This window comes from Cyprinodon variegatus, unplaced genomic scaffold, assembly GCF_000732505.1.
Source record: "Cyprinodon variegatus isolate N-32 unplaced genomic scaffold, C_variegatus-1.0 Scaffold341, whole genome shotgun sequence".
In the NCBI taxonomy this organism is placed as follows: Eukaryota; Metazoa; Chordata; class Actinopteri; order Cyprinodontiformes; family Cyprinodontidae; genus Cyprinodon; species Cyprinodon variegatus.
The window spans coordinates 689,196-699,738 of NW_015150794.1; the positions used below are offsets into that span (position 1 = coordinate 689,196).

General features: G+C 40.2%; 1 protein-coding gene across 5 annotated transcripts in view; it reads left to right on the plus strand.

Moving 5' to 3' along the window:
- Positions 1 to 10,323, plus strand: part of phka1 (phosphorylase kinase, alpha 1 (muscle)) — a 49,835-nt gene extending 39,512 nt beyond the window's left edge. For 2 of the 5 annotated variants that reach the window (XM_015385498.1, XM_015385501.1), the window contains exons 23-32: positions 507 to 665; positions 754 to 883; positions 1,024 to 1,125; positions 2,075 to 2,190; positions 4,896 to 4,925; positions 5,369 to 5,413; positions 7,190 to 7,351; positions 8,898 to 8,951; positions 9,456 to 9,656; positions 9,743 to 10,323. In XM_015385498.1, coding sequence (XP_015240984.1) covers positions 507 to 665; positions 754 to 883; positions 1,024 to 1,125; positions 2,075 to 2,190; positions 4,896 to 4,925; positions 5,369 to 5,413; positions 7,190 to 7,351; positions 8,898 to 8,951; positions 9,456 to 9,656; positions 9,743 to 9,916 — 1,173 coding nt within the window. In that variant the 3' untranslated portion in view covers positions 9,917 to 10,323. Of the gene's footprint in view, positions 1 to 506; positions 666 to 753; positions 884 to 1,023; positions 1,126 to 2,074; positions 2,191 to 2,378; positions 2,568 to 4,895; positions 4,926 to 5,368; positions 5,414 to 7,189; positions 7,352 to 8,897; positions 8,952 to 9,455; positions 9,657 to 9,742 lie in introns of those variants that run through there. The other 3 variants (XM_015385499.1, XM_015385500.1, XM_015385502.1) reach the window with 3 other exon arrangements.
- The last annotated feature ends 220 nt before the right edge of the window (positions 10,324 to 10,543 follow it).

Consider the following 10,543-nt stretch of genomic DNA (forward strand, 5'->3'; position numbering starts at 1 on the left):
ATAGATAGATAGATAGATAGATAGATAGATAGATAGATAGATAGATAGATAGATAGATAGATAGATAGATAGATAGAAATTCCTTTTAAGTGGACCTTATAAATTAATTGGATGGAATAAATTTTAATCCATTAATTGACAATGAATCAAAAGTCAATTATTTTACATCCCTAAGCCCTTTTCTACTATCTAAATGTTGCCTCTTTTTTCATTCTTTCCTGTTTCCTGCTTCTCTTTCTGCCTACCACCTTATGTCCTTTCCTTCCAAGTGTCCATCATTCTCTGTCCGCTTGTTACTTTCTACCAAATTTTGTTTTCACTTCAGTTTTTTCTTTATGCCCTCCTCCTTTACCACCAGTTTCTGTGATGTACAGGTTCAATATTTAAATCCAGTTGCAATAGCTACCATAACTTTATAGTTATAATATTCTGTATTTTACAATGAATAAAAATAAGACTGTGGAAAATACTAATGTATTGAAATGTATCTCCACATCATTGTGTAGGCGTGCTCTGATTTGTTGGCGCACCAGAAGCACCTGACAGTGGGCCTCCCTCCTGAGCCGAGGGAGAAAACCATCACGGCCCCGATCCCTCCGGACCAGCTAGCTGCTCTCATCGACGAGGCCAGCGACAACAACATCAGCGTGGCCATCCTCACCCAGGTGGGTAACCACGTCCCGCACTCACAAAATCATATAGATCTCTTTTAACCTCTACTAAACAAGAACTCTTTCCCGCCATGTCTCCTAGGAGATCATGGTGTACCTGGCAATGAGCATCAGAACCCAACCCAGTCTGTTTAGCGAGATGTTCCGGCTGCGTATCGGTCTCATTATCCAGGTTATGGCTACTGAACTGGCTCAGTCTCTCAACTGCTCAGGTGGGGCTCTAACAAATAAACCTCTGGATGTGAGGATCTTACTGGTGGATCAGAGTTTAATAGGGACTTCTACGTTTGTTAGAGCTGATATTAACTGCTAGAGCTCTCTGATTGGCTGTCCTGAACTGGTTTCTGTGCAGGAGAGGAGGCCACCGAGAGTCTGACGAGTCTCAGTCCGTCCGAGCTGAAGAATCTGCTGCACCACATCCTGAGTGGGAAAGAGTTTGGAGTGCAGCGCAGCGGTCAGTCCTCACATCCACATTTCACACCTCTACTGAGAGTTCCCCTCGTGTTCACTACATTACTTTTTAGTTTCTGTTTTAATTTAAATAGTCACTAAAGCTGATAAATTGAAATCAAACATTGTGTGTCCAGTTTTCCATTATGTGCAACATAAGAATACCAAGAAAATTAAAGAAAATTGCTAGCAGCAGTCATATTGAACAAATAAACAGAAAGAAATTGAATACCTACATCTGCAAATCCCTTCCTAATACCCTTTTCCAGAGCCAGGTTTCTGTGAGACGTCATTTCCTGTTTGTTTAGAAACATCTCTGATATGGATTAACAAAACAAGGCTGGGGAGTCACAGCTGTACAAAATCTGCAAGAGTTACTTTATATTTATAATACAACATTGATAGGATGGTAAAAGATTTCTTCAAAGTTCTTCAAAATTACAAGTTTATTTTGGTGACAGGAATGAGTTCTGGGTATAACTGGGAAGTCTGTGCTTCAGCTTTGTCCTTCCAGCGTCAAGTATCAATCCAGCTCCATTTTGTTATTTATCTTTGTTATGAGGAGGGATGTAAGCTCCCCATAAAGCTGTGGAGGGGAGACCTCTTCAATAGGATTTATTTGACCATCAGCCTGGTTCAGATGGCATTGAAGCAAATCTTGGATTTTAGGTCTCTGATAAAGCGGCACAGCTGATGATATAAAAAATATCCCTCCCTCCCTCCCTCCCCTGTTTTCCTCCCTCCCTCCCCTGTTTTCCTCCCTCCCTACCCCCGTCTTCCTCCAGCTTTTGCAGGTTCTTTGTTTAAATCCTGACTTCTCTAGAAATATCTACTATAAATCTATTACTAAATTCAAACATTCAGTGAGCACTGGAAGATTTGTCTGGATTTGTTTAAATGAAAAATATGCAGGAATGCAGTGAAATTAAACAATATGTTTGGTTTCTTCACAGTAAGGGAGGTGGATGCTGGGGTCAGTCCTGCTATCTCCATCCATCACCTAGGCAACGCAGGAGCCACGAAGAGCGAGAGAGCGGGCATCAGTAAGCTGAAGAGCGACATGAAGATGGTAGGCAGCTGGGGCTCAGGAGATCTGTGGGGGGGGGACTTGAACATATTTAACTCAGCCTGCATTCAGAAGTTCACTGACACAAAGAGTCTAACTCTAAGGCTATTTTAATCTGGAGGGAGCCAGATTAGGATAAGATTATTTTATGGTAAACAGTGTGGTGAACTGGACTTTTGTGCTTTTTACAGCTGGAGCGCAGGTTGTCTATGATGGACCCCAGTAAGGTGATGCCGATTATTTCACTGGGTGTTAATTCACCTTAAGGGTGCAAATTGAACAAATAATTCTTGGGAGAAAATAGATTCACTGAAGGTGATTTTAAAAGAATGAAATTGAAGATGGGAACCTATTTTTATTTCAAGCCCTGATTAATTACTGTAATTACTGTATTTTACTGTAATTTTCACATCTGATTAAGTAATCCCACTTTCTGAAGGAACTGGTGTTGAATCTCTGTTGCTCAGGGTCTGTGTTTAGATCCTATTTGGGCCGTAAAATCCTAGGTCTGTTTGAATGAATCACAAATACATTGGGGGTCATTTAAAAATGGCATTTGAGTTGTTTAGTCTGAATCCATAACTCTTCCTTATAATTTCACTCAGTCCTTTCCAGAGTTCTCAGCCTCCACTGATGTTATTTTGCCGCTAATGAGGCAGGGTTTCTTGAATATTTTGAATGGCTCTCAAAAAACATTTCTTGAGCCCTTGTTAAAAACAAGTCAGAAACACTTGTTTCAATAATAAGTTAGTAGAGGCCCTTCAGTGAAAAAGGCTTTTATGAAATATAATTTAGATGAAGGTATGGGAGCAGCATATATTTAATGCAGTATCACTGTATACAAGATTTGATTGTTTTAAAGTGCTTGCCACCTAACCCATGCAGAGACTCCAGATATACTGGAACTTAGGGAGTGCATGGGAAGCAAAAAACAGAAAGGAGATGTGAGTCATTTATATGAATAAGAAATCAACCAACACAGTTAGACTACTGATTTAGGTTGGGGAAAAAAGGCCACATTAAAGAGAGTATTCGTAGTTGTTGCCTTCTCCTTATCCAGGACCGGGTTCAGGGGTCAGCAGAGATTCCCAAACATCTTTCTCCCCATTCCACCTCCTCCAGGTCAACCTGAGGTGTTCCAGGTTCAGCCGAGATACATGTTCGCTCCATTATGTTCCGGGCTGTCCCCTATGCCTCCTTGGAGTCAGATGTACCTGGAACACCTCCTTAGGGAGCCGTCTAGGGAGCTATCCAAAAAAAAAGATGTCTGACCGACATCAGCTGACTCCTTTAGATGTGGAGAAGTGGCTCTATTTTGAGCCGCTTTCTCACCAGATCTTTAAGCTAGTCCCCAGCCACCCTGTAAAGAATGCTCATTTCAGCCGCTTAGATCCTGGATTTCCTTTTTTTTGGTCCAAACCCATATTTATGACCATGGCCGAGCATAGCGTTATCCTCATTAAAGCAGCTGCCTTACCGATTTGTCTGCTGATCTTCCGCTCCATTCTCCACTCGTGAAGAAGACCCTTTGATATTTAAAATCCTCCATTTGAGAAAGGAACTGTGGAGTTAGGAAGCTTAGACGGAGGCATTTCTTGCATGAAAAAAAATTTCAAATGTATTTACTCTCCTCAGACGGAGAGATGGGGCTCTGACTGAGGCAACCTCAGTACATACATTTATACAGCAAAATCCCTACACACACACTCCCCCCAGGGGAACCAACCCACCCCCTGCATAAAGAACTTTCTCACACTTGAACATTTGTAGGTAAAACAACTTGAGTTCATCAGGTCCGTTCCCTGTCAGGTTAATATATCTTTCACTGGCCAGATGGATCTCTTCAAAACAGCAGTCTTCCCCTTCATGCCATGAATGATGCTGTGTAACTCATTCTTATCTCTCATTACCTTCGTTTGGAGCCTGTGAGGCTAAGAACAGACATACCTCAACAGTTTTTTACTCCACAGAACTCTTGTCCGACCTGAAGACTTAAAAGCCCCTATGACAAGAAAAAACAGAGGCAAGCGATAAGGCTAGGCCTGGTGGTAGGATTCCTTATTGCAGAACCCTACCAGGCCAAGCTTGAACGAGTGACTGAAGGCCATCTTCCATTGGCCCACCACCTGCAGGGGGTTGCACCTTAAGGAACCGGTGCAAAGAGCATTGGGCGGCAGTCAGAGGCAGATGCAATATGTGAAAATTGGAACTGAAACTGGAGCCATCATCTCTACAGCAGTGATTCTTACTGTTAGCCATGCTAACTATGCTCCGATGCTAATTGTAAGAAAGACAATTTAGAAAACGTTGAATCTCTCTGTCACAACAATTGTTCTGTTAGCAACGCTAACTATGCCGATCACTAGCATTATATGCCAAAGTTTGTTCATAAATATATATTTTTTGTCTCGGACTCCATAGTTTTTCTCAGTTAGTGGGGCTAACTGTGCTAATTGCTAGTATTTGATGCGAAAGACGGTTAAAAACGTATGATTTTTGCCTTTTTATAAACATCGGTGCTAAGGAATAAACCTAGAAACTCACATCCAAGCATTAGAAGTTAAAATGTAAATAAACCATCCTGACTATGACCACCTCCAATCTTTCATCTTGTTCTTAAGATTTGAAGTAAGCAGAAAGGTTAGGCTTTTGATTTGATGAACCAGCATAACAACATCAAAACCTTTAATCCTGTTTCTTAATTTCAGTTCGACCAGCCATTGACGCCTACTGAGAAGGTGATGACTGTTGGCAGTTGGTTAATCAGATATTACTAATTTCTCTCTGCAAAGCTGTTGATTTTTCTTCCAGCCTAAAGGATGGTCTGGTGCATCCTAATGCTTGTTTTTTTCTTTTAATAAAACCAACCGGTTTGACCTTTTAACAGGTTGATTAACTCTCATATTGTCTGCTGCCTGACTGTCTTTAAAGTGGTGAATATTAACTTCCCTTAAAGTGAATTTCTTTTTAGAATAACGACTAATTCCTGCCGGGGACTTGATCAACTACCCTTTAATCTCCGTCTTTTCCTACTCTGGTGTCCAATCATGCATGTAGTGAGTCCTCTGGCTTTGGGGTTGATCCGATCCGTCCTTTTTTGATGACCTTCTTTTATTTGCTTTATCCCTTATGTCCATGTGTTTGTTTGTTTCTCTTGTCCATTTTTTGTTCTGACTCTTAGGGCGCCCGAGCTCAGTCAATGGACATAGAAAGCATCGAATCTGGGGTAAACGTTTGCCTTTTTTTGACAGTTTCTTTTGTTTCCACGGAGACCTGTGGATTTTTTTTATTCACTTTTGTTTTGTTTGTTTTTTTTTTTATGGTTGACATTTTGGGAGTAGTGTTTTAGGAGCCTATAATTCCATCACTGCACTCTTTTAAATCCACTAGAAGACAACTGTCACAAGGCCGCAAGTTTAAATTGCTTCTGTAGTTTCTAGCTTTCAAAAATCTGAATGGAAAAACATCTTTACAGACTAAATTCATAATTATGATAAGCCTATTCCTAGTTATCACATTCCTTTTCATCATCTGAAGCTGTTATTTTTACAATATGGTGAAAAATGTCAAGATGTAGTGCTCCTTCTAGTGGAATGGTCTGGTTAATGAAACTTCCCTCATTTATTGGTGGAACCAAAGAGACATCATCGCCTTTAGACAGAGGTGGGTAGAACACAAAACTTTTACTTGAGTAAGATATTTTCTACCTTTTACTACCTATGCTAACTGTGCTAATCACTAGTATTAGATGCTAAAGACAGTTTGAAAATGTAAAAGATTAGCAACTTTCTACCACCTTCACATATTTTCACATAATTAAAAGAAAGAGTTAACCTTGTGCTATAAGCTGGATTGTCGAATACGTCCATCTCTTAACAACCAGCGAGTCGGACCAATGACATGCCAGCAGTGTGTTTTGGGGCGGGACATGTAGCAATGACGACAGTCAGAGTGGCCTTGCTGGGGCATTACAAACATGGAAACGTTGGAGGACTCACCTGCTGCAGTTGACTCAGTTTTAGCTAAAATAGCGACAATTTCTTGTTTAAAAATAAGCAAAGAGAAGCACTTTGTGCATTTGTAGATGGAAAAGACAACAGGGTTTAGAAAAAGTTTGATTTTTCGGCTTGCTCTGCTGAAACGTCACGATTCCCTGCTACGATTGGTTGAAAGCGTATCATGGAAGGCGGGTGCTAGCTGGCACATCACCCAATCAGCTCTAAGTATTGTACCAAACGTCCTGCCTTTTCATGGACAGACTGATTGATAATGAAGAACAGTTCTACACATATCAATATGGCCACTGCCAGGTTAAGAAAGGGTAGCCGTCCAAGAAATAACTCAAAAATGGTGAATACAGCACTAATAAGGGTAGCAATAAGTAACAAATGAAACCATTTGATTTACCATGTAGGATTATTTAGCAAAATACAAAAACATTCGAAGTTATGTCCACATTCTGGTGCTTTAAAGACAAACAAAATGAGACCAATAAATTATTTATTGGAAAATAATTAACTTTACCAGAGAAAACGCCTTCAAATATATTTATCCTAAAATAAAACTTGTAATTAAAAGAAAATACTTGCAATTAAAGTTGGTTAGAACAGGGAAAACTCCCTGTGTATGCTGTATTTCACTGAATAAATAAGGTTGTTTAGTGAGGTTAATCATTGTTGGTAGGATAGCCAGAGGTTTTACTGAAGTTAATGTGGCAATACCTCATAACTTTATTATTCAAGTGAAAAAGTTCAGGCTCTAAAATTATGTTTGTGTCAAAACTGTGATAAATGTGAATACTACCCACCTCTGCCTTTAGCATTGGAGTATCTCAATTGGTAAAATAAAAGGATATACTTGCAGGATGCTTGTTTTCTTTCCTCCCAGAGCCCATCAGGTCAGGTTTTGTGAAGATGTCTGAACACTGTGCTTTTAAAAAAGCAGAGGGCTCCATTTCACCAGATCTACAGAGACTTTGTCTTTTGTCACCCTCACTCTTCAGAGGTACAGGCTCCCGTCTGTAGAGTCTCTTGACGTTCCAGACAGCTTCCCCGGTTCCAAGGACTCCAGACACGGACAGTGGCTGCGCAGGAGGCGGCTGGACGGCGCGCTTAACAGGGTTCCAGTTGGCTTCTACCAGAAAGTGTGGAAGATCCTGCAGAAGGTCTGCTTGAGGGTTTCATATTCAATGAATGATTTTCTCTAAAGCAAACTTTAGCCACTAGGAGTGCTAGACCTGGAAGGTATAGGTCTAACGCCCCTTAAAACACTGTAGCGGAGCAGATTGAGAAGCCTCAAGGGGAAAATACACCAACCCATTATGGCGTGCAAGTTCAGCAAAGCAACAGGCGCACATGCTACTCGCAGGTTACGCGTGTGACAGCACTACGTAACAAACTACTACATTATTCACACCAGATGCATTATATATGATTCATCTAATTTAGGTTGAACTTCTTATTTTAGATGCATATATTCTCCTTTTTGGCAATCAAAAAAGAGGAAAACAAAATCTGATGTCAAAGTTTCTCTAGAGAACACATCAACGATTGTGCCTTGTCCAAACCTAAAGTTTTTCAGTTCCTCTATACCCAGTCAGACGTCCTGTGGGCTATATTACTGGTAATTTTATAACTTACTAGGGTGACTATTTGGAGACACCGAACAAACCAAAGCAAAGTCCCACATTTTAGCCGGTCAGTTATATCAATAAAGTCAAATATGATTACAGGTGCCTTTTCTAAATGCGAAGAAAGCAGAGCTAAAGTCGTTGTCACAGAGCTGGTGCCTAAAGTCATGACCCAGCTAGGATCGAGCTCTTAAAACAAAATATGATGGAAACTATGGTAAAAGAGACTGTGAAGTTGGATTTCAGGGCAGTTTGATGTAAAGCAACTCTGTTAAAGTGAGCTGCAAAAGCTTGAAAAGTTCAATTCAGGCAACTGGACGTGAAGTTTTCTAGAAGTTTTGCCTCTCATCCAAGAGGTTTCCTCAGTTTCTTTCTGGCCAAGGAAGACGGATGGTTTGAGAGAGGGCTTAAAGAAGCCATCTTTGTTAATCTGGAAATAAACCTCACTGAGACATCACACTCTGATGAGGGAGCTAAGGACTCATCAGATCTCCCTAATGACCATTAACACCTCCCATGTGACCTCCGTGGCCAACCCAGTAGAAGGGATCAAAGCCGCCTTTTGCTTTTCCTCTAAATCTTTGTTAAAACTACAGTATATTAATCTCAGTGCTCCCCACCACATGTTAGAACTGAAGAAGCCTTTGAGATGAGAGGCGAAACTTCACGTCCATTTGCCTAAACTAAACTTTTTAAGCTTGACCATGTCTAATGATTAAGCAGCGCTCTGGGTCACATGACCTGATAAATCATTTAATATATCTCAAATGACAATACTTTCATCAAAAGTTACACTATTTTGCTTTAAATCATGTTGGATTATTTTTATTTTTTCAGCCTAAGAAAAATTAAGTATTCATTAAAACCCCTTTAGATTAAATTAGCAGATCATGGTGCCGGGATTAAGTCTGTTATATTAAAACAAACTGATCAACTATGGCACATATAATGTGTTTTAGAAAACCAACTGAATTGGATCAAATAAGCACATTTTGCATGCCAAGAAGGGCTCAGTAAAATTGTTGGAAATTAATACTTGTATTATATTATAAGCAGAGATAAACAGTTGATTTTGTTGCAGTGCCACGGTCTGTCCATAGAGGGCTTTGTCCTGCCATCTTCAACCACCAGAGAGGTGAGAAATTGGCACACTGCCGTTTTATCTGTTTTATAATCACTTAAAAAAAAAAGGGAATTCTAAATAATCTTTGGTTTTTATTATTTTCAGAAACAAGGCAAACTGTTTTATTTGGTTAATTATTCACTGATTGGCAAAGTTATGTGGTAAAATGTCTGGAGAGATGGACCCTAGTCACAGTTCTTTTGTTTTTCACTTTTATTTCTTCATTAAAATAATCCGGCTATAATTTGTTTTGCATCACAGATCTTTATTTTACAGACCGTATCAAAGATGCATCCTTAGAGATGATGTTTCCATACTAGTCAGTTTTCAATGTTTAGGTTTAGGATGGCTGATGAGCAAAGTTAACTTGTTTTAGAACAGTGTTTGAGATTCATTAAATTATTCTTTGAGACAACAAAATTTTTATTTTTCAAGCAAGATTGGTGATGTAGCTTCCAAATAACATTTTGTTTTTGGCTCTACTTTTTAAATCTCCTCCCTCTTTGCTCTCTCCAGATGACCCCTGGAGAGATAAAGTTCTCTGTCCACGTGGAGACGGTGCTGAACCGCGTCCCGCAGCCTGAGTACCGACAGCTCCTGGTTGAGGCCATCCTGGTCCTCACCATGCTGGCCGACGTGGACATCCCCAGCATCGGCTCCATCATTCATGTGGAGAAAATCGTCCACCAGGCCAACGACATGTTCTACAAAGATCAGGTCAGAATCCGCAGACTCGGCTCCAAACACATGCTTCCAGATCTTAGCCCCTGTATCAGACACGTTTCCTGTTTTCTGTCCTGCAGAAGGACCTGGGAGCAGAAGAACACATCCTGGAAAAGGACCCGTCCACAGGAGTGTGCAGGCTGCTGTACGACAGCGCCCCCAGTGGACGCTTTGGGAGCATGACCTACCTCACGAAAGCTGTGGCAGTGTATGTGCAGGACTTCCTGCCCAGTGGGGCGTGTGCAGTGCAGTGATGGTCTACAAGAAAAGAAAATATTCTAGAGTGTTTATGATAAAGTCATAAATGAATAGAGAGGATTGAGAAAAGCAGAGAATCTTTAGGATGTCGAAGGGGTCGAAGCCAAACGGCACTCTGTCATGTTTCTACCTTTAGTTGGGTTTTTCTCTTTGCAAGCTTGCATTTTTAAGAAAGTGCTCTTATGTAATGAACAGCCTCTGCGTTATTAAACCGTATCCACCACCTTTCATCCCCTTTAATCTGCACAGGATTTTTAATTTTCTTTTGTACCTGCAGAAATGATCAAATTATTAAGACCAAACTCACAAGCAGATCCCAGCTATATGCTCTTCTAATGCGTTTAGGATACTGTACAAGTTAAAGTACACAAGATAAGTGTATTTTTACTTCTAGATCAAATGTTTCAACCCCATTTCAATCAACCCCAACCTAAACTGTACAGCTATTAGATAAAAGGGAAACTCATCCAGCCTAAAATAAATCCAACTTTGACTGCTAATACATTGTAGATTTGATGCTAAGGTGTCATTAAAACTGAAAAAAAGATTAATATGCTCCTACTTGATACAAATTTTCATATCTAATTATTTAATATTTTGTATTAGGAGTTAGAAGGGGTTAA